At 49.7% G+C, this 24,011-nt stretch overlaps 1 protein-coding gene across 1 annotated transcript; it reads left to right on the top strand.

Moving 5' to 3' along the window:
* The first annotated feature begins 1,873 nt into the window (after positions 1-1,873).
* On the top strand, positions 1,874-23,798 carry THBS3 (thrombospondin 3). Its single transcript, XM_063316788.1, has 23 exons — positions 1,874-2,002; positions 4,256-4,462; positions 5,752-6,008; positions 6,322-6,424; positions 6,702-6,728; positions 6,919-7,001; positions 8,349-8,400; positions 8,998-9,146; positions 10,364-10,504; positions 10,983-11,060; positions 11,598-11,750; positions 13,371-13,481; positions 14,163-14,270; positions 14,876-15,035; positions 15,578-15,696; positions 17,104-17,156; positions 18,179-18,372; positions 19,012-19,190; positions 19,338-19,386; positions 20,253-20,449; positions 21,123-21,295; positions 22,758-22,897; positions 23,509-23,798. The coding sequence occupies exons 1-23, from the start codon at positions 1,903-1,905 to the stop codon at positions 23,562-23,564; spliced, it is 2,889 nt and encodes a 962-aa protein (XP_063172858.1). The 5' UTR covers positions 1,874-1,902; the 3' UTR covers positions 23,565-23,798.
* The last annotated feature ends 213 nt before the right edge of the window (positions 23,799-24,011 follow it).

The following is a 24,011-nucleotide window of genomic DNA, read 5'->3' as shown; positions in this document are numbered from 1 at the left end:
GTTAATCCAGGTTAAGGCTAAAAGCAGAGGTGGTTCATTTTTGCATGTCTGAAAATGGCATTTTTCTCCCAATCCTTTTCTGATGGAGTTGGATTTTCCTCCCTAGTTCCGCCTTCCGAAGTGTAATTCAATGTTTCAGAGATCACAGGGTTACATTGATGAGTGGATGCAAACTTTGCAAACAAGTTCAAAGAAGTAAATATTGAAATCAACGAAGCTTTGGAGTAAATAAAGCGATCAAAGGCTGTTCGGGTTGTTATCTTTTTACACATCTGTCCCAAGTTGGGGTTGTGAAAAAGGGATGTGGGGAATATTGGAAAGTGGAAATCGATGCCCAAATAGTCAAATGTGAAAAGGGAGGATTTGGCAAAACCCGAGAGAAGGCAGGGATTTTATTTATGTGCACTCCAAAGCCCAACAATTTGGGGGGCAACATGTAACAGCAATTTAGGAGTGAAGGAGGTGGGCCCTTTGAGGATGGTGAGCTAGACAAAGCCTCCTTGTTCCAAGGCAGTCTACCACTGAATTCCATCCACCTTCCCGCCTGCCATGGGGATTTTCTGCTTATGACTTGATATTTGACCCAGGGAAAAACTGTGGAAGATTATCCAATGTTTGGGCATTAGAGGTCACACAACTCCACTGCAGACTAATTCCCGTGGAGTTCCTTTTGGAGAATTTTCCAAGCCTTGGAGGCGGGGGGAGTAAATATTTTGGAAACCGGGGGAAGCTTGGAAACTTCCAAGAAGTGGGCTTAGGGAAGATTTTCTTCCAGGAAAGGTTGCAGATCATCACCACCATCCCTCCTTGGAAAGCAGACAATAATTCCCATCCTTGGAAGTTTTAAATTTATTCAATTTATTTGAATAATTTATTCAGGGATGCTTTTGTGGGGGGCGGGGGAGGAAAGGAAGGAAGATGGAGTTTAGGACTTGTAGCTGGGGGGGGGGGCAGGGGACAGCGCCCTGTAATTTCTCAAGAGCCGCACCAAGAAAACAATGAGCTCATCTTGGAAGATGCATGAAAGGCCCAGAGAGGGGGGGGGCGGAGGAAGGGGCGGGTGGAAGGATCCAGGACAGATTGGGCTGCTCTACCACTGGGGGGGCCCTGGGGGGGCAGAAGTCTGACCCCCCCAGTTTTTGAGTAGGATGGAGACTTTGGCCTGCTGCCCTGCAGGGCGTATCTCCCTCCCGTGGCATAGTGCTCCTAAAGGGGGAGGCTCCATTGCAGTGGGGACCACTAGCGATTGCCCATCGGATCTCTGAAGGAGACCAGGAGGTGGACCCCGAGGGGCGTAAATGGGGGGGGGATGCGGAATCTGACTCCGGCTCCCCGTTCCTGCCTAGCCAGAGCTACTCCCAGAAAGCCCACCGACCCTCCGCCCTCCCGCCAAGGCAGTATTCTCCTGCCCCCAGACAGACTGCCCCTGGCCATGGGGGTTCTACTTCTCTACCTCCAGAGCGGAGGGAGGCGCTGAACCCCAACCCCGGCCGGGGAGAACCAGCGGAGAGGACCCCCCCCCCCCGAGGAGGCGGCGAGTGGCCGAGGATGCAGGAAGCTCATCCATTGGGGGCGGGGGCAGCGGGGGGGGGCGAAAGGCCACTCTTGTGCCTGCCCGCTGCTGTGCTCAGATAGACTGCTGCGGGAATCCCTTCCTGGGCGCCCCCCCCGCCCCAGCTCGGGCTTGAGGGACCCCGGCCCGGCCACCCGCGCCCCCCCCGGCCAGTGCCTCCGGCTGGGCTGCGCGAGGGGAGGGGAGGGGCGGCGGGCGGGCGGTCCGGCGGGGGCGGCGGCGCTGCGGCCGCGGGGCCATTCAAAGGCAGCCGGGCGCCTCCCTCCGTCCAGCCCGCGCCGCCCCTTCCTCGGGGGCCCCGCTCGGCCGCCTCTCCCCCGGGCGCCGCGATGGAGCGGCGGGCGCCCTGCCTCCGCCGGAGCCCCCTCGCTGCCGCCTTCCTGTTGCTTTGGGGTGCCGCCGCCGAGGCCGCCCGGCGCGAACTGCAAGGTAAGGCGAGCGCCGGCTCCCGGGGGCGCCCGGTTGCAAACGCCCCCGTTCTCCGGCTCCGCTTGCAGGCCAGAGGTCCATCCGGGCGCCCGCGGGGCCCGCCGAGGAGCGGAGCGCGGCGGAGAAGCGGCGAGCGCCCGCCTTGGCTGGGGCTGGGGCTGGGGGCGAAAGCGCGACGCGCCTGGGTTGGGTCTTTGGAGTCGGGGGTGGGGGGGCTCGGGAGAAAAGCCGCCGCCGCCGCCGCCGGGCTCGCTGTCCCCATCTTGCGGGCGGAAAGACTGAGGCTGCTGCGGAGAGCGGCGGGTGTCTCAACAAGCGCGCCAACAAACCAGCAAAGTGGGGCGGGGGGGTGGGGGTCGGAATAATCGAGGAAAGCGTCTGCCTTCCACCAGGAGGCCGTTAACTTGAACGCGGGGCATCTGTAATTTCTTTTCTTTTCTCTTTTCTTTTCTTTTCTTTCCCAGAGATTGATTGATTTCCTTCCTTTCTCTTTCCCTTTCTTTCCTTCTCCATCTCTCTCTCTGCTTCCTTCCATTCCTTTCCTTTCCTTCTGGTCAAAAGAAGCCTCTGATTCCCTCCCTCCCTCCCTCATCCCTTCCTTCCTCTGTTTTTTCTTCCTTTCTCTCTTTCCTTTCTTTTCCTTCCTTCCTCCCTCCCTCCCTCCTTTCCTTCATCTTTCTCTCTCTCTTCCTTCTCTTCTTTCGCTCCCTCCCTCCCTCCTCCCCTCCCCTCCCCCTTCTTGCCTGTCTCCCAGCTTCAACATTTGTCCCCCCGTTCTGGGCGAGCCCCCCCGCCCCTTGGGCCCTGGGTCCAGGTGGGATTTTCCCCCGGGAGCCCCCCTCGCCCGGGAGCGTTGCTTTGCTTCGCTTCGCTGCAGTTCGGGAGGGAACCGCAGGTCGACCCGGAGGCTCCCGTCTGTTTCCACTGAGGCCGCGTGTTAAATCCATTCTCATAAACAAGCGCCGAACGGGAAGTCGGCTGGCCAGACGTCTCCGACCTCGCCGAGCTGTTGGCATCAGGATGCCAAGGCAGCCTTGCTGAAGCAGGCCAAGTCCTTATTTAATCCGGCGTCTTCCAAAATGCCACAAGCCCTTTCGATGGTCTCTCGTTATCGCCTCCCCCGCCGCCCCCCCCGCCCCGCAGCTCCTACCTCACAGCAAAAGGTACTCACAGGTAGATTGCTTCTGAACATGGAGGTTCTAGACCGTCTCCACAGCCACGCCCAAAGATTTAAAGACCATCGTTAAACCCCGTGTTTAATACTCAGCAGCCCGGCGCCTGGGTTAGATTACCAACTCCACAATCCTTCATCCCCTGCCACAGGCTAGCGGAAGCTTAGGCTAATCCATGCGCTCTGGAGATAATTCAGAGTTGGCTCCTTTATTCAACTGGCGATTATTTTATTCTTCAGAGGCCAACCTACTGTAGAAGTTGTTTGGAGCGGCTACCAGCCTCGTTCTCCTAGTTCCAGCCATAAAATATAAACAATCATCTTCCCTTAGTGGCATTTTAATATGGTAGGGATAATGATTTTCCCAGGGAGCAGAAAAGGGAATTTTATTTGATGGTTTCTGGAGAAATAGCAGAGAAGGGTCCAGCAAAGATGGATTTTAATTTCCAATGCAGGCAGGATAGCTGTTGAGGGCACCCCCTGGTGGGGAAAAATAAAATTGCATCTCATGTGGACTTCCGGCAGGAGAAACAGACCGGGCTGGTATCAGTCCGTGGCCAGCTGGTTTCAGAGTTGGAAAAGACTTTCAAAGGGATACTTTAAACCTCAGAGGCCCAATTCTGGAGCCTTTCTCCAAACTCTGCTCTTAAAATCCAGCTTCTGCGAGAATGTTTCCTTTCTTGTGCTTCAAGATTGGGCTTGAAAGAGGAGAATAATAATCCCAATAATCCCAAAACGGCAGCACCCCTCTGATGGTGTTGGCGCATTCCTTCCTTGCACCCCAAAAGGGAGAGATGCAAAATATGGCCTATTGGGGGTCCCCAACATGAAAAAAAAATTACAGTCCTCTTGCTGGGGAAACGTCCTGCCCTTTCCCTTAAGACCCCTTCCATCTTGGCAGATGTGTTCCTTTTTGCTGTAGGAATTTAAGCTGCATCCTTCAGTGGGAAAACTCCAGACCGGGGGTTGTTTGGATGCCCTCTAGGTTCCCTTTCCAACTCTGCTCTTCTCGACTTTGCAAAAACGCTGGATGCAAAGCTTGGCTCTCTTTGTAGCCGACCTCTCTTTTTTCCCTCCCTCAGTCATTGACCTCCTGACGGTCTCCGAACCTCGGCAGATGACCAACGTTGCCAACAAAATCCGGGCGGAGCTATTATCTGTCCATGATATGTATCTTTTATCCACCTTCCGCCTCCCCCCCAAACAAGGTGGGGTGCTGTTTGGGCTTTACTACAAAAAAGACAACAGCCGATGGTTTGAAGCCTCCGTTGTCGGCAAGACAAATAAAGGTGAGAGAGACAGCGGAAAGAAGTTGAGGAACTCTGCGGAACAGCATTTCTAGACCACCGTCTGCCCTGTTATCCTGATTATTTTAAATGGGAAATGCTGGGGATGTTCTTCTTTTCTGTCTCCTTAATCTTTTCCTAGCTTCTGACTTTGTCCCTGTGATGTTTTTCCCCCATTCCTGCAGAATTGTACCAACTGTGCCTAATTATAATTGCCAACTCCGTGCTGGTCTATAAGCGTAATAAAGATGTGATTGATTGATTGATTGATTGATTGATAACTGCCAACTTCAGGTAGTTCTCACTTAACGCCCACAATAGGGCCCAGAATTTCAGTTGCTAAGCAATGCGGTCGTTAAGCGAGGCACCACGTGACCAGACCCGATTTTATGACCATTTCTGCAGCAGTCGTAAAGCGAGCCACTGTGGTCATAAAGCAAATTGCGACGGTCGTAAAGCAAATCAATTGTTTTCAATTGATTTTTTGGGTCGGAAGCCGGCTAGGAAGCTCACAAATTGTGATCACGTGACCTCAGGATGCTGCAAGTGGTCATAAATGCGAGCTGGTTGCCAAGCGCCCAAATCGAGATCACATGACCATGAGGGTGGTGTGACAGATATCACTTCAAGGGCGGGTCATACGTAACTCCTTTTAGTCCCGTCGTATCTCTGAACCATCTTTAAATGAACGGTCGTTAAGTGAGGACTACCTGTAATGCAGAGATCAATCTTCCAATTTCTGTCATAATCCAGCTTCTTTTCTTTTATCTCAGTCACAACTAATCACCTAAATCTATCTCCCCACAAGTTTATGCCTTTATTTTTATTTACCTATTAATCACATTGGTACGCTGCCTGATTCCCAACAACTCTTCTCAGGCTGAGAACAAATTTGAATTTCCTTGGGAGGTGCTGGTGATTTTCACTTGTGGTGATAGCGCTTTGGGTCGATTTCTCCTGTTTTGTGGCTGCCTCCGCTTCTCAGTCTGAAAAATCCCCATGGCAGGGCTTCTTCTCTTTCAGAAGTAAAACCGCCAGCCCAATAGACCGCGTTTAAATGCTTAACTTCTCTGGCACAGTTGCTGTTTTACTGTTTCCCCCCATAATTGGTTTATGGTTCGAACCCTCCTGCAAATGCTTTGAATGATCAGAGGACAGCGTGGCCCTATCCACTGAATTAATAAAGGGAATTAATAAATGAAAAGGGGACGTTGAAAGCGAAAACGAAAAGCATAAGGGGATCCTGGCATGGCACTAGCATCTTCTCTTCTTCTCGCTTGCCCCGCACACAGTCCTCATCCGATACTTACGTGCGGACGGGAAGCTGCACTCGGTCAACCTGCAGAATTCCAACCTGTCCGATGGGCGCAGCCACACCATCCTCCTGCGGGTCAGTGGCCTGAAAGGCAGCACCCTTTCCCTGGAGCTCTATGTGGACTGTAAGCAGCTGGACTCCAATACGGGGTTGCCCGCAGTGGCAGCTGTTGACCAGGAAAAAAACGAGGCAGTAGAAGTGAGGACCGGCCAGAAAGCCTATCTTCGAATGCAGGTAGGGAAGCAGCCATCCCCATTCCCACATTCAGGGGACCAAGGTGTACCAACCCAGACAGGGCTGTGCGTAGGAAAAAAGATAAGTTAAAACCTCTGTCCTGAAAGTCAAATTATATTTGAAATGGACTCCTCCAGCTTTAACGTGCAGCCCCCGTAAGGATAAATGAGTAGGTTTAGAAGACAAAATAATGATCCAGATTTCACTGGATTATGCCAGGATTTTTTCCCATTTAGTGTGCGGACAGTGGAAAAAAACACAGGCAGGATGTATTTCTTCCCACGGGTGCTGTTCTTCCTGTCCCATATTTCAGGGCTTGGTGGAATCGCTGAAACTGATCCTAGGAGGGTCCTTCAGCCGAGCAGGAGCCTTGAGCGAATGTCCCTTTCAAGAGGACGAATCCATGCAGAACACGGGTAAGAGTCAGGTGAAAAAGCCCCCCCTTGGCACAGGATTTTGGAAAACCAGCAGGGTTCTTGATTCTCCTAGCCGCACGGTCCATCTTGGGCAGGGAAGTGTGAAACTATAACGGGTGTGCGCTTTACGGCATTTTGGGAAGCTATCCTCGGATCTCACCGAGGACGGGACCCAGCTTCGAACGGGGGTCCTTTTTCTGATGTTGTTGGATCCTTTTAAATCTCGCTCTCACATCTCTTCTGCCCCCCCCCCCCCCTTCATTTTTTTCTTTTCCAGTATCCAATGTGATCAATTCTCTCTTTGGTGAGTTTGAATCAGGGCCTGCTGTTGCTTAGTCTCTGCCCCGTTTCCTGCAGATAGCGCTTTCAAGGTCTGGATTTAGCACGGTGAGGCCCCTGAGCATGGGAAAGTGCTAACAGAGAAGGCATCCTCACCTTGGCAGGAACGTGGCCCAGAAGCCGAACCCACAGCAGCCTTTTTCCTTGTGCAACAGGTGAACAAACCAAGGCGCTTGTAAGGCAGCTGATCCTTTTCAACCAAATCCTGATGGAACTTCAGGAAGACATAAGAGACCAGGTACAGTCCCAGAGAAGTTGGAGATCATGGGAATATTTCAGTGCTAGGACCAAAGACTATTTTTTTTTTAATGCCAAGGTTCAATTCAGAGGCACGTACCCCCTTTCCTCCTGTTGGCATGGAGGATGGTGAGGTCAGACTAAGGAGTCTGAATTATTGAGATAACAAATGGAGGATTTAAACATGCCTTTTTTGACTCCAGGAATTTTTGAAGATAAAGAATAAGATTAACTCATGCATCTGAGCCTTTAGGAGGTGTTTTTCCTAGTTTTAAGACTGTAACCTTGAAGAGCTGGGGAGGAGGGGAATGAAATCTCTATCTCTCTTGTCTCTCTTGTCTCTCTTGTCTGTCTATCTATCTATCTATCTATCTATCTATCTATCTATCTATCTATCTATCTATCTATCTATCTAATATCTCTATCTATCTAACATCTCTATCTATCTATCTATCTATCATCTATCTATCTATCATCTATCTATCTATCATCTATCTATCTATCTATCTATCTATCTATCATCTATCTATCTATCTATCTATCTATCTATCTATCTATCTATCTATCATCCATCTCTCTCTCTCTCTCTCTCTCTCTCTCTCTCTCTCTATCTCTCTATCTCTCTATCTATCTATCTATCTATCTATCTATCTATCTATCTATCTATCTATCTATCTATCTATCAAATATAGCAACCAGCTCTGGGAAGCTCAAATATTTTCAAAAGCAGAGATATACTGCCTTGTGTCAAAGAGACAAACTCTCCTGTCTAGTAAAAATAATGGAATGCTGAAAATGGTGTGGTTTTATTTTATTTTTTAAAAGTTAAGGGCTGTCTTCTCCAGCAGCCCTGGACTATAGATTTCCCTTTATATTTTAAGTCTGATTTTAGGGATGCCACCTTAAGATCCTCCTTTAAAAGGGAGCGCAGGACTGTTACCATGTCTTAGCGTTTACCATTTGTTTGTACCAGTCCGACTGAAAGGGGGGCTAAAAAGGATTGTACGGTGTAAAGATTGTGTCCATCCAAGCATGTTAATCCATTGCTCAATCGATTAACCAGATAGGCTTGGTTGGCACAGCAAAACAGGAGGAGGAAGGAGTATTAGGTATGTTCACCACCTTGAGTTATTTATAGAAATAATAAAGGCGGGATTAAAATAAATAAAGCAATAAATATTCAATCCACAAATAAACAGACCAACGAGATCCGGTTAAATGTGGGCTTTGCAAACAAGCAAGCTTTTCTTTTCTTCCAGGTGCCCCCCCCCCCCCAGTGCTTTGATAGCATCCTGGCCCCCACTACTCTTTTATAGGTGATAAAATATTGATTATTTCCCCCCCCCAGGTCAAGGAGATGTCTTTAATACGGAACACCATTATGGAATGCCAGGCGTGCGGTGAGTTGGGAGGGAAGGGTGGGAAAATACGGAGATGCCTGGCTTGTTTGCAACAGAGGCCAAGTGAATTCTGCCACCATAATGTCCCTGGAATTCCTTTCAACCCCCCATCTTGGCTATATATTAGCCGTAAGTCGAGGCAAGGCAAAAGTGCATTCGGTAACTTCAATAAATAAATAAAATGCGTATATGGAGCGCACTTTCCTGTCCTTTGTGTGGGCATTTGATTTAGTTTGTTTTTTTCCTATCCCGGAAAGATCCGTCTCTGGGGCCTTGAATTTTCTAACTAGAGACATACAAACAAACGGGGGGAGGCCGTGAATGAAAGTCCACAGTTATGACAATTCTCGGGGGGGTGCGGGGTGAAATAGGTTTATATTTTCCATGCAAGTAGATGGGATTCACCCTCATGACGCACTCCCATATTCTGCTGTAGGAAGCCAGCTCTGGTTTGGGCTCTGCTCTTTCCATTTTAGCTTAAGGCTTCTTGAGAACTAGAAACTTGCCAGATCATCAGTGTGTTCCATTAGGCTTATTAATTCCTCTGTCCCAACGTATGGGGAATTGACCCCTCCCTTCCAATTTGCCCTGCGACAGGGTTTCATGAACACCGATCCCGTTGCAATCCGAACCCGTGTTTCAGCGGCGTCGACTGCATGGAGACATATGAATATCCGGGTTATCGTTGTGGGCCTTGTCCTCCTGGTTTTGAAGGGAACGGCACCCACTGTGCTGATATCAACGAGGTAAAGGCTCTTTGACTCATAAGATTTGGTCTTGTCCAGCCACCTTTTAATTTTACATTACAGGTAGTCCTGGCATAACGACCACAGTAGGTACTGGAAAACCGGTTGTTGAGCAGTGCAGTTGTTAAGTGAGTCACCACACAACTAGACCCAATTCTATGATCATTTTTACAACAGTGAAAACATGGGTTGTTAAGCGAATCCAGCTTCCCCAATGGACCTTTTTTGCCGGAATCACAAAAAAAATCACAATCGGGACCAGAATTTCTGTTATAAGTCGCTGCAGTTGTAAGTCGAGTCACCACATGATTGGACTCGATTTTGTGACCATTTTTACAATGGTTATTAAGTGAATCACTGGTTGTTAAGCAAACCCAGCTTCCCCAATGGATGTTTTTTGCTGTATTTTGCCTGAAAGCAGTGGAAAAAGTCACAAATCGTGATCATGTAACTGCAGGATACTGCAACTGGTTGTAAATGGGAGCCAGCTGCCAAGTGCCCAGATTGTGATCACGTGACTGAGGGAGTGGTGCGACATTTTGTGACAGTTGTAAGTGTGAGTACAGGTCATAAAGCACTCTTTCTGAGGCCGTTGTAACTTTGGACCATCATTATACAAATGGTCATTAAGCGAGGACTACCTGTACAGCTCATCTTAACACAGTCCTGGGAAAAATGTGTAACATTTTGAATTGTACTCCTAAAATATCTGGCATTTTAGAAACACCTTGGCCTTTCTCAAGCTTTGGGTTTGGAAAAGAGAGTATTGCGTCTGCAGAATTTTATCTACATTATTTTATACACATTGTTTTATGCAGATGGAAAGAAACTTCTCCTGATGTTAAGAAACGGATTCAAGACACGTGTCTCATTTCTGTATTCCAAATGAGAAAATGGAACACTGCAATTTCATAGGATCTAGATTTAAGGACTGAACTAATCTTGTTTTGAACTAACCCCCCTCCTTTGCCTAGTTCCTTTTTTCATTCTCGCTCTACATTCAGTTTACTGTAATCGCTGTGGTGTGTGTGTGTGTGTGTGTGTGTGTTAAACTGTATAATCACCAATGCATCATATTTTTTGGTTGGTTCTGCTTCACTAATAAAGAAATAAAAAATTAATAGCAAAAGCAGTCGAAAGGCTATGCCACTGGGTGGGACAAGTGTGGTGGAGAAAATCCCAAGGTCTAATTTTCCACGGTTCTTGCCTGATTCCAGTGCTTGTACGCCAACCCCTGTTTTCCTGGGTCCAAGTGCCTCAACATCGCGCCTGGTTTTCACTGTGAGCCATGCCCGCCTGGGTACAAGGGAAATCTTGTCACCGGGGTTGGGGCCGATTACGCCAAAGCCAGCAAACAGGTGAGAAACTTAAACTCCAAGTTTAAGAAACTTAATTTTTTTTCTTCCAACCCAAACAACAGCCCTTTGAGGTAGGACACATCAAGACAGGGAAGCAGTTGAGATTCCAGGAAGGCTTCTTTGTAGGGTAGAATAACTGAATTGTGAACCCGTGTCTGGTTTTTCTCTCTACTTCGTCTTATACCAAACAAAATTGAGACAGGGTTATGTCGACCTTATTACATTTCCCTCTTTCTCAGGACTTCTGAAAGACCCCCCTTAATGGTTTGCTCCTTCCTTCCCCATCCCCAAGACCAGGTTTACCTTCCTTCAACCAAGATGGGCAACAGGTTTACCTTTCTTTAACTCATGGGGGCTCAAGCCAAGGTTTAGGTGAGGGGGTGCATGCAGAAGAGTAGGATGCCAACCTCTTGGGTTCAGGATTCGAATACAGTCTGCCCCACTCCTAGTTGGCTAAGCGATTTCCTGTTTCCACCAGATTTGCACAGACATCGATGAATGCAATGACGGGAACAACGGAGGGTGTGACCCCAATGCCATTTGCACCAACACGGTGGTGAGTATTGATTGATATCAATCCAGGAAGGCAGGGAGGGGGCTGAACAAAGGCGGGAGGCCAGCACGGAACAAGTTCCCAAGGGAACGCAATTCCAGGCATCCTGCAGGAAGTCGTTCAGGCAGGCCAGACTGATAATGGTCAGTCCTGGTGGCATTCATGCAGCAAGAAAATGGGATTGAACAGTCCGGGGATCCTCGAACGGCTTGTGCCAAATGTGAAATGATAGTCACCGTTGTTAAAGGCTCTGTGCAAAGACCGTCAACAGCTAGATTTAAAAAGAGGGCTAGCGTATTTTTCTAGAGCACTCAAAATTATATATTATGGGGTTTTCCACCGTTCAAAGCACATTAACTCCTGGCGGTCTTTTAACAGCCTGGTCAGGTAGGCCAGATTTCCTCTTCCTGTTCTGTACTTGGGGGAGAATTTAGGCTGCGAGTTCACGGGGATGTTGGGAAATGTGCCCAGTTTGAAGCCCAGGTTGCTGGGCGGGTTGGCACTCCCTCATTTCGCTGGCGCCCCCTCTCCTTCCCTTAGGGGTCTTTCAGATGTGGGCCATGCAAATCCGGCTTTGTGGAGAAGGAGCCAGGCAGCTGTACCCCCCAGAAGGCTTGTGAAAGCCCCAGCCACAATCCCTGCGATGTCAACGGATACTGCCTCTTCGAACGCAATGGCGATGTTTCCTGTTCGGTAAGACTTCGCCAAGCCGAAGGATCTTCTTGGGGCAGGCTGGGACGTCCCGCTCCGAGAGCACAATCCCATTCCTTCCTGAGGCTTGTGTGAAGGCCGGTGGCTGGGTGGGAGGGGGAAGGTACACTGCTCTTAAGCATGGAGTCTCCATTTAGCTATTAGCAGTTCTAGCCCTTTACAGACCTTGGAGGGCAGAAGCAGCAGATGTTCTTTTCCTGGTGGGCTGCACTCCCCAGGAGAATCATTTCCCACCGGTGGGCAGTTCCAGAGCTCCAAGTGGGTGGGGCTACCCATTCTCTCTCCCCACCCCCTTTCTACTTCTTTCTTCCCTCTTCTGTGGCATCCTTGCTGCTCTCCGAGCTGGGTGGTTGGCTTGCAGACGTTTCATGACCCAACTAGGTGACATCATCAGTGCTGGTGAGGGTGGGGGTTGCTCCCTGTTTATATGCAGTACCTTGCCCTGCCAGGGCTGATTTGTGGGGAGGGGTTCTCCTTGGTAGTTCCTTGATCGGGGCATGGTTTTCTATTTGTCTGTTTGATTGTTTGTCACCTTGGCAGTTCCTTGATCGGGGTATTGTTTTCAGCTTGATTATTGGGTGTTAATCCCTGCTTAGCTGGGTGTTGGCTGCCGGAGAGGGTGTCTTCTGGTCTTCTTGTTCCCTTCTTAGCTTTTTTATTGTCTCTTTTGAAGGGTGTGTGAATGTGGTTTAGCTCTGTGTGTCCATTGATTTGTCTGAATGCCAAGCTTCCAGGGATTCCCTGGTGTTTGGGATGTGGCTTGGCCTAGGATGCTGACCGTTTCCTGGCTGAAATTGTGGTTGAGTCTGTCCCTGTGTGGCGAGATCAAGGCGGTTTCATCGTGTCCCAACTGCTGTTCATGGATGCGCTCGGCTGGTCTTCTGCCTGTCTGTCCCACCTACCCCTCCCCAACCCGGGCAGGGCAAGCTGCTGTATACAAACAGGGAGCACACCCCACCCTCCCCAGCACTGATGATGTTGCCTAGTCGGGCAACGAAACGCCTGCAAGCCAACCACCCAGCTTGGAGAGCACCACGGGCCCCACAGTTCAGTTCAGTTCAATTACGGTCACTGACCAGGACAAGATACAATTCTATAAAGATATACACATTAATCTTAACCCTAAAATATGAGCCATCTGATTTAAAATAATTTTAAATTTGAATTTACAAGTTCCAATTAAATGTTAAAGTACGTTTAGATCACAATGTAAATGAGCCCCTTAATCAAATTCAAAAACAATCTTATTAATTTGCATTATCCTGACGAATATTCTACCCAATATAAGTGTCTACACTTCAAGTGACGCCACAGTCCAACCCTGAGCTACAGAGATTCTCGTAGATTGGTTCCCTCTTCCTTCACCCAGGATGGCAGGCTGCTAGAGAAAGGGGCAACAGAAGACCTCTTTATCACTTGCAAACAGCTTTTAAAATTAGGCTCAAGGCCCCCTGTGGCTTGCGGGCTACTTACTGCCCATCCCTCTTTCAGGTTTACGATGGAGCTGCCGCAATTGCACCCAAATCCTGCGCATGCCTACTGACAGATTTGTGGCCTGCATCCTTAATAAAACATGCTGTTTTTTTTCCTCTGCCTGTCCAGTGCAACGTGGGTTGGGCCGGGAACGGAAATGTGTGCGGACGGGACACCGATATTGACGGCTATCCAGACGAGCCATTGCCCTGCATTGACAACAACAAGCATTGCGCACAGGTAAAACGCTAGTCCGGGAAAACCTTCAAACATACGCACTTGGTCTTGCGTATGCAGGAAACCAGCCCATTTGCTGGGTTGTTAAACTTCAGGCAATCAGTGTATATGATACCAGAGTCGATATTTTTCACTACCGTTGTTATAATTTCAATTTTTCTTTTTGTTTCGGTAGAAGATTTTATCATACCGTTTCCTGCTTGTTAGCTGCCCAGAGTTACTGATTTAAATGGGCAGCCATGTGCATTTTTGAATCATCTAAATAAATAGTAATGTAATATTAATAAACTCCTAATAATATTTATCATTTCTTACTAAATAATCGTAATTATTTGTAAAGTTTATGTTTAGAGTTATTTATAAGGAAGAATAGTAATTTTCATAAGGCTACGTTTGCACAAGTGGGATAGATTTGGTTACTGAATTAACCCATTTTCTCACATGCACATTGAGTGGTAATGAGATGAGCTGGATCTGCGTGACACATGAAGCTGCCTCCCCAAACTAACCAAGTTTAAAAGTAAGCTTAGCTAGGAAGCACGAGTGCAGATACCAGGATCCTAACAGGGCTGGTGACAAGCTTTTGAGCTCCACCCTCATGTTTCTAGCATATCCTTGCAGCTTTAAACGATGTAGCTCAAGGACTGGTAAGATGTTGTCTTATATTTGCCCCACTTCTTTCAGGACAACTGCCGGCTGACCCCTAACTCGGGCCAGGAGGACGCAGACAACGACGGCATTGGAGACCAGTGTGACGACGATGCAGACGGCGACGGGATCAAGAACGTGGAGGTGCGCCAGAACTCAATGTCTGATATCAGCCCCGTGCGCTGGGTGGGCCTCCGCAAAGCCAGCCCTACCCCATCAACAGAAAGCTGGCTATTTCCAAGGATGCTTCTGGCCTTCGCAGGCCCCCACATAAATTAAAAAAAGAGTTGGGGGGCTGCAGAATAGTGCTTTCGTTGGGAAGGATGTTCCCCTGCTTCTTTGCAAACAAGGCAAAGAATCCGCGAGGCTAGATTGATTTTAAGGCAGAGAGGGCAGAATCAGGGAGAGGTATAACGGCCAAGCTCAGATGAGGCCGTTGGATGCCAGAACTTAATCAGACCTTGTCAGCCTTCCCAGGTAGACCAGACAGGAAACACGAACAGATGAGCTAATTCTACTTTATTGTAAGGCTATGTTAACAAGATCTTGCAAGTCTGAAAGTACAATTCTTCCTCCTTCCTTCACAGCCCGAGAAATGAGGGAGGGTCCCTTCTGAGCCTCTTGCCCCGCACATTATGCAGCTGAGGGCTAAGCCGCCTCTTATCTGACCATTCGCTAGGCAGCATCTCTTTGCCCTGTCTCCTAAGGTCATTCCCACATGCCATAACAGACCCCCTCGTATTCTACAGGATAACTGTCGGCTTTTCCCCAACAAAGACCAGCAGAACTCGGACACGGATTCATTTGGGGACGCTTGTGACAACTGCCCCAATGTTCCCAACAATGATCAAAAGGACACAGACCAGAATGGGGAAGGGGATGAGTGTGACAATGACATTGATGGTGACGGTAAGGCCTGGCGGAGTTCAACAGCTCAGGGGCAGAATGGTACAAGGGACGTGTTTGTGGCCACCCAGAGATTTAGCCTTGCATTGCTACTTTCCAGAGGAGAGCACACCTGCCAGGAACACTTGTCTGGTTATGAATCCTTGAGCACTGATTGGATGAGCTTCTGTGATGTCAGAGCACTGAAGCCGGCAGGGCCAGCCCTACTGTTGGACCAAGGAGACAAACTGTCTCAGGTGGCAGATGTTGGGTGTTACGAAAGGGCAGCAAAAGGTCCATTCTTTGTGATTTAATTTTGACAGCCAAACAGAGTAAACAGATTAGTGTGCCCTAAACATACCTGATTGATTGATTGATCGATTGATACAGCTGCCCATCTCATAGCAGGGACTCTGGGTGGTGTACTTTGATTGCCTTGGGAAAAAGTTTTAAAACTTTGACTTGTAAATGTGCCGTTTGCTGTGAGCAAGGAGGATGATACCGAAAAAGACTTGGGCATGGTGAAACTGAAGAGGGAATTTTGCTAACTCCTGTTTCCCCTCTAGGAATCCCCAATGGGCTTGACAATTGCCCCAAAGTGCCCAATCCACTCCAGACGGATCGTGACGAAGATGGCGTTGGGGACGCTTGTGACAGCTGTCCAGAAATGAGCAACCCGACTCAGGTTTGAGCATCCAGGGAGCTGGAGTCAAGAGAAGGGTAGACTGATACCCACCTTGGAATTGGGGGATTTGAGGAATTGTAATTCTGAAAAACCCGGGGAGCCTCAAAAGCCGTCCTCTTCCAAATGACAAAGCTGGTCCTATCTGTTTGGAAGAGGATGGCATTTGAGGCTCCCCAGGTTTTATGGAACTACATCCCACCTTTATTATTTTTATAAATAACTCAAGGTGGCAAACATACCTAATCCTCCTTCCTCCTCCTGTTTTCCCCACAACAACAACCCTGTGAGGTGGGCTGGGCTGAGGGAGGGACTGGCCCAAAGTCTCCCAGCCGGCTTTCGTGCCTAAGGCGGGACTAGAACTCTCCTACCACGCCTGATTGGCTCTTGGGCTGAGAGGGAGGGACTGGCCCAAGGTCACCCAGCCGGCTTTCGTGCCTAAGGCGGGACTAGAACTCTCCTACCACACCTGATTGGCTCTTAGGCTGAGAGAGGGGGACCAGCCCAAGGTCACCCAGCCGGCTTTCATGCCTAAGGCGGGACTAGAACTCTCCTACCACGCCTGATTGGCTCTTGGGCTGAGAGAGAGGGACTGGCCCACGGTCACCCAGCTGGCTTTCAGGCCTGAGGCGGGACTAGAACTCTCCTACCACGCCTGATTGGCTCTTGGGCTGAGAGAGAGGGACTGGCCCACGGTCACCCAGCTGGCTTTCAGGCCTGAGGCGGGACTAGAACTCTCCTACCACGCCTGATTGGCTCTTGGGCTGAGAGAGAGGGACTGGCCCACGGTCACCCAGCCGGCTTTCGTGCCAAAGGCGGGACTAGAACTCTCCTACCACGCCTGATTGGCTCTTGGGCTGAGAGAGAGGGACTGGCCCACGGTCACCCAGCTGGCTTTCAGGCCTGAGGCGGGACTAGAACTCTCCTACCACGCCTGATTGGCTCTTGGGCTGAGAGGGAGGGACTGGCCCACGGTCACCCAGCCGGCTTTCGTGCCTAAGGCGGGACTAGAACTCACAGCCTCCTGGTTTCTCGCCTGGTGCCTTAACCACTACACCAGACTGGCTATATTCTTGCTTTCTTAAATCTGGATGACCCAGGTGAGCGTCAATTTAACTAAATGAAACAAAGTTGTGCTTAGGAGTGAAGACTCGTGAGCAGTGGGCTAAATGTTAGGCACAGGAGGATAGAAAGAAAACTCCAAATAAAATGTTCCTAAATAGAATTAGCTGACCACGCCTCCCACCATCCTCATATTTTAAGTATTTTTTGCTTGCAGATCCAAGCTGAGAAGCATTCAAGTTAACAGTCCTTCCTTTAAGATTGCTTTGGTTTTATTTTCACCCCCATGCGCCAAACTTACACACTCTAGATGCTTGCTTACTCACCTGACATCACGGTCTCTTTCAGACAGACGTGGACAGTGATCTCGTGGGAGATGCTTGCGACACGAATGAGGACAGGTAACTTTAAGCAAATTTCAGATGCTTGAAAATGCAAATCCTGTTTTAAGAACAGACTCTGTCCCCTCCAAATGAAAAGCTACAATAAAACTAGCTTTGGGGTTAGGGGTCAACATTTTAATGGTCCTTAAGCCAGCATTGAGCTGGAATCCCAACTTGTTATAGGAAAGGTGGAAGCCCAGACACTGGGGCTTGGAAACATTGAAAAAAACTGGTGAGGAAAAGGCTAAACTGAGAGGTGACCCATACTCCATAAAGTCTCCATAAAGCAGTATGGGATTTGTAGTCCCAAGCCTCTGTAGGACACCAGGCTGCTTCTGCTGCTCTTATGACAGAAGTCATTAAAAATCCTTTCCTACCAACTCATCTTTTTAGGACATATAAATAAGCCCCTTGTCTTCTTGGAGTTTTGGCTCTTGGCTGGTCAGTTTCAAAAGCCTGTCTACAGGTAGTCCTCACTTAACAACCACAATTGGACCAGAATTTTGGTTGCTAAGCAAAGCAGTCATTAAGCAAATCCAACCTGATTTTACGACCTTTTTTGCAGTGGTCGTTAAGTGAATCACCATGGCGTTAAGCAAACCACATGGTTGTTAAGCAAATCATGTGGTTCCCCATTGATTTTGCTTGCTGGAAGCTGGCCGGGAAGGTTGAAAATGGTGATCGCGTGACCACAGGAGGCTGTGATGGTTATAAATGTGAACTGGCTGCCAAGCACCTAAACTGTGATCATGTGAGTGTGGGGATGCTGCAACGGCCATAAGTGTGAGGACCAGTTGCAAGTCAGTTTTTTCAGCACCGTCGTAAGTCTGAACCCTCACTAAACAAATGGTTGTTAAGCGAGGACTGTCTGTAGTCAGTTTCACACCAGGAAAGAGCTTCAAGAACAGGAGGGATGCTGCTGTCATCCTGCTGGAACATCCTTGGAAATCTGCCGTAGATACCTCTTGTATATCTTTTGACGGTTTCTCGATCCACTGATGTAAATTTCACTTGTGCCGCTTCCCCCTTGTCTCCCCCAGCGATGGGGACGGCCACCAGGACAGCAAGGACAACTGTGCAGAAATTCCCAACAGCTCGCAGCTGGATTCAGACAACGACGGGAAGGGCGACGAGTGTGATAACGATGATGACAATGACGGGATCCCCGACTACCTGCCTCCTGGTCCCGACAACTGCCGCCTGATTGCCAACCCCAACCAGAAAGACGTTGACGGTAACGGTCCTTGTGGGGAGTGTAGATATCTTGAAACTCCACCTTTTCACAGAGAGCATCACTGCCTTCTCTTAGTTGTGCGATGCTGGGATGGAAGCCTTCCTGTGATGGCACATGGGAAAGGCCTTGGGAGACGGGGCGAAGAGATGCTGTCTAGGGAACGGTCGGATAAGAGGCGGCTTAGCCCGCAGCTGCATAATGGGAGGGGAAAGAGGCTCAGGAGGGACCCTCCCTGGTTCCTCGGGCTGTAAAGGAGTCGGCAGGAAAACTGTACTTTCAGACTTGCAAGATTGATGTCAGCCTTCCCAGGTAGACCAGACAGGAAACACAATCAGACGAACTAATTCTGCTTTATTGTAAGGTTACATTGACAGAATCTGAAGGTACAAATCTCCCCCCATCTCCTTCACAGCCTGAGAAACTAGGGAGGGTCCCTTCTGAGCCTCTTTCCCCTCCCCTTATGCAGCTGCGGGCTAAGCCGCCTCTTATCTGACCGTTCCCTTGGCAGCGTCTCTGGGCCCCGTCTCCCAAGGTCTTTCCCACATCCCATTACACTTCCCCATCAAGGCGCAATGAGGTGTGCCCATTAGGGACCCTCCTTCGGCTAACGAGTTTGCATGCGCTTATCGACCCATGCAGGCAACGGCGTGGGGGACGCCTGCGAGGAGGATTTTGACAACGACACGGTGGCCGACCTGATGGATGTGTGCCCGGAGAGTTCCGAAGTGACGTTGACCGACTTCCGGGCGTACCAGACGGTCATCTTGGATCCTGAGGGAGATGCCCAGATTGATCCCAACTGGGTGGTCCTCAATCAGGTACAAGGAGGGAAGCTGGAGGATCAGCCTGGCATCCGTAGCATTTCTAGCCATCAATTCCGAAACTGCCCGGATGTCAGCAGAGGCATAGGATCCCTTAAAAGCCTTCTCTCTCTGATGGTTGCATTTGCTTATCTCTACTTTCAGGGCATGGAAATTGTCCAAACCATGAACAGTGATCCAGGCTTGGCTGTGGGTAAGCAGACTTTGGATTTCCAACCCTTTTGCAGCAGAAAACACATTGGTGCCAACTATGCCATCCTTCCAAAGGTGGAGTGGGTGGTTGGCAGACGATACGGAAATTGCTCTGAAATGGGAGGCGAAAATGGCAGAGAACAAGGACTTGTTCCCACAAATCCCAGAGCTGTCTTCCTTAGGAATAAGGTCCCATCGAACAAACCTGAACTCAACTGACTAACATTAAGCTAACTTGCAAACTAACATGGGACTAATAAGGCCCCATTGGACTAGCAGGCTGGCCAGATCCTGGGTCCCCAGCATGGAAGCCAGTTTTAGCACAGAAGTTAAAATGCTGGATTTGGACCCAAGAGCTGCAGAGTCATTCTCTAAGCCTGGCCTACCCTATAAGGTTGTTGTGAGAGAAAGGTCCTGAGAGTCAGGCAGGTCGGATATTAGCTTGTTTGCTTTCGACTGCATGAGAAGGAGCTCTCGTGGCATAGATCCCTAAGAAGTTCTTAGAAAATACAGGTAGTCCTCGTTTAGCGACTGCCTCACTTAGTGGCCATTGGCAGTTATGATGGCGATGAAATAGTCCCTTTGCAACCAGTCCTCGCCTCGCAGGCCTGTAAAGTGAAGAAAAGCAGCGGAAATATAGTAAGCAGAGTTGCGGTTTCCCATAGCGACCACTTTGCTTAACGACCGAGTGGCCGGTCCCAGTTGTGGTCGCTAAATGAGGACAACCTGTAATGAGTTCCCTTAGTTGACTGCAAAAGTGAAAGTGAAAGTAAAGAATGGTTCCAGCTTTTTGGATTCCGGACCCCCTGAATTTTTATCCCCTTTAATTCCTGACCCCCTAACCCACCCACTGACTCCGCGGGGCAGGATACACGGCGTTCAACGGGGTGGACTTTGAAGGCACTTTCCATGTCAACACCGTCACCGACGACGACTATGCGGGCTTCATCTTTGCCTACCAAGACAGCGCCAGTTTCTACGTGGTCATGTGGAAGCAAACCGAACAGACCTACTGGCAGGCCACGCCCTTCCGGGCTGTGGCTGAACCGAGCTTGCAGCTCAAGGTCAGTGATATCGCCCAGCTTGGCCTGGGCGGGGGTGCGCCAAAGGTCATCTAGCCTTACCCGCTACCAGAAATAACATCTCTGCTTGTGAGCTGTTTGGCTTTAAAACCTCCAGCGCCACTAGCTAGCGGCTATGTTCAGTTGCTGTAGAAGTCACTCCCCTTCAAGCCAAGATGAACGGCCCCTTTTAGCCCAAGGCCCAGCTTAACAGAGCCTTCATTAAGTCTACTTAAGCACCCCCCACCATTGTTTTCACACGTTACTGCTACCCATTCATCCTATGAGCTAAAGGAAGCATCCCTTTGCAAGAGCAGTCTACCTGTGAAGACCAGCCCCTTGGCAAAGGAGAAAAAGGTGGAAACCTGGAATTAATCAAGATTGGAAACCTGTAAGAAATAAATATGAACAGGACCGTAGTTTTGGCTTCATGCTTTCCAAAGTCAGGCCCTCGTTCTGCCTAACCCCAACCAGCAGGCTGGCCCACGCCAGCCAATAAAAGGAGAAAGGAAATTTGAAACAGGACTTAGTTTGCTGGCAGATCCAAACCCATCTTAACTCACGTGTCCCAAATCTTCAAAGGTTGGAAAGATTTGGCAAAAAAAAAGGCTTTTTCTCTCTTGGCAAAACCGACGCCACAAATGCCAACGTTGTCATCCCTTTCTCATCTGGGCAGGCGGTAAAATCCAAAACGGGCCCCGGCGAACATCTCCGCAACGCCTTGTGGCACACGGGCACCACGCCGGGCCACGTGAAGCTGCTTTGGAAGGACCCCCGCAACGTGGGCTGGAAGGATAAAGCCTCTTACCGCTGGCGTCTTTTGCACCGACCCCAAGTGGGGTACATCCGGTAGGAAGCATTGGGAGACATTCTGTTTCCCGTTTGGATTTCCTTGTTTCGTGGCAGCTCCAACTGCACAGCTTGTTTTTCCCCCAAGAGAGAACCAAGCAGGGTCCTCGCCACCAACCTGCTTATCTTCTCAGCAACCCTGCGAGGTAGGCTAGGCAGAGCAGCACTGACTGATCCAAAGTCACAGAGGGTGAGATTTTTAGAAGTCCTTCTCTGCCCTCCGACTTTTTGCTTTTTCTCTGGGCTTAGCAACCTCTTTTCCACCGTTTTTTTAAAGGGTGAATGCTTTTTTTTTTTTAAACCTGCTATTCCTGCCCCCCCTTTTTTTTGAAATTGTATGATTTGGCTGGCTTGCTAGAGCCTTCTGAAACAGCGAAGGAGGGTTCTTGGGGACCATGTGACATCACATGCAGCATGATGTCACTGTGTGATGCCATCACCTGTGCAGGAAAAGCTGATTTAGAGATGAAATTAGTGGCTAGACCCAGACAGTAGGTTGGTTCTGGTTTAGCGCCCTGTGCAGACAAGGCCACTGTGGTTTTCCAACCCCAATTGATGGCTTCCTTGTGCATCCAGAAAACCCCAGCTGATGGCTAAGGCTTCCTTGTAGATTTAATAAACCCTGCCTTATTGTGATGGATGAAAACCCAGCCACAAGTTGAAGAGGCAATAAAATGACTTCCTTCCTTCCTTCCTTCCTTCCTTCCTTCCTTCCTTCCTTCCTTCCTTCCTTCCTTCCTTCCTTCCTTCCTTCCTTCCTTCCTTCCTTCCTTCCTTCCTTCCTTCCTGTCTGTGCAGAGCAGGAAGTGAAAGAGAATTCATGCCAACAGTGTCCGAGCTTTTCCTTCCAAGCTGGCACGAAACCCACTATGTTCCCTCTTTAAGCACAGGCTGGTCCCACAGTCAACAGTGTGTGTTTGTGTGTGTGTGTGTGTGTGTGTGTGTGTGGGTGGGTGTGCAAAGAAGAAAGAGGAAAGGGAGGGCTGGGCTCAGCCTCTGTCTCTCTCTCACGCACACACACCCCTTTGCTCTCTTCCCCCCCCCAACTGCCACGCATTGACAGGGCCCCCCAAGTCATTGTCTTAGTTGTCATAGCAATCCCATGCACTCGGAATGCGCTAATGCGCTTGGCCCTTTGCGGCCGGACAATGCAGGAAAGGTCGAAGGAGGGCGGGCAGGGAAGAAAGAGAGAATGAACAAGGCTGGGAATTTTTTCCCCCCTTTCTTGCTCAGCAAGGGAGAGACAGGGAGGGGCGAAGGCAGGGAAAAGCAGAGCAAGGGAAGTGTTGAGTGTCCCCCCCCACCCCGCAAGCCGGATTCCTGGAATTTTGCACCCTGCAAAGTCGTTCTCCAAAAAGAGATTGAAAAACGTGCCTGGATGCCTCCCGCCCATCGTGCGCTCAGTCATAAGCATTTCTTTTCCTCCCACTTCTGTTTCTCTCCCCCCCCCCCGCCATCCCAGGGTGCTGCTCTACGAAGGGCCCCAGCTGGTGGCTGACTCCGGGGTCATCATCGACACGACCATGCGGGGCGGGCGCCTCGGCGTCTTCTGCTTTTCCCAGGAGAACATCATCTGGTCCAACCTGCAGTATCGGTGCAACGGTGAGAGGGCAGCTGGCCCCGTGTCGCGCCACCTTGCCAGGTGGTGGTTAAACAGAGGCTGGGGGGGCGGGCATCTTTCAGGGATACCTTAGTGGTGGATTTCTGCACTGGAAGGCAGTTGGACTGGATGACCTTCCAGGTCCCTTCCACCCCTTCCAGTCTAGGATTCCTCCACTACAACCCTACAAGGTAGGACAGGCCGAGACCTAACGACTGGCTTCGGACAACAGACCCCAAAACAGGATAAAATGGAGCCCGGTCACTCCTGATTCAGCGTGTTCTGGGGACGCAGCCATTCTGTGGAGCCCAAATACAGATTTGGCCTCCGACGTGAACGCAGCGCTCGTCATTCAGTTAAAACCCGAGTTTAGGGTCAAGCGGTTGTGTGGACCAGCCACGGCCTGGCCCACAGCAGCTTCCACTGTTGAGGACACGAATCCCTTCTGTCTGATCTTAATCCAGCAACTTCATTGCTTCACTGGGGGAAACCATAAAAATCAGATGAACAGCGCCCCGCTCTGCCTTTGTGGCATCTGTATAATGTCCCCGTTTTCTGCCTCCAGTGTGAAGCCTCAAAGGTGGTCTTCCTTCATCTCTGTCCACTCTATTAGATACTGTCCCCGTGGACTTCGAACCATTCCGGCGGGTTTTGCTGGAACAGCCTTGAAGAGGGCTGGAAACGCCAACCCAAAGGGTTCCGAGTGGATCTCCCCAAGAACATGGCCAACCCGTTGGAGATCCACCCCCAATCAACGCACAGAGTTCTCCCACAGATCGGAAAACCTGCCAGCCACCCTTGGGCGTGTCTGCAAAATGTGGAGGGATTCTACACTCAGACAGAGAAGGCGCCGAGAACACACCACTGGGGCTCACTGGGGATTTCATTTGGGGCTGTTCTTAGGGGAAACATCCATCCCTCCATAAAATTTTGGCTCTTTTTTAAAATTCTGCACCTGTCGTACTTTGGGGAGGGGGGGTGAGTAAAGGAACTTTAATAGGTGGCATGAAACCCAGCTTTGAACTTGCCACACGTGGGACGTTCAGGATTTCTACCCAAAGTAGTGGGTTCAAGGGGTGAGGGTGGGAAAAGAGCCTTATTTGCCAGATCCCATGT

Source organism: Candoia aspera, chromosome 17 (genome assembly GCF_035149785.1).
Source record: "Candoia aspera isolate rCanAsp1 chromosome 17, rCanAsp1.hap2, whole genome shotgun sequence".
Classification (NCBI taxonomy): Eukaryota; Metazoa; Chordata; class Lepidosauria; order Squamata; family Boidae; genus Candoia; species Candoia aspera.
This window is presented reverse-complemented; position numbering and strand designations above follow the sequence as displayed.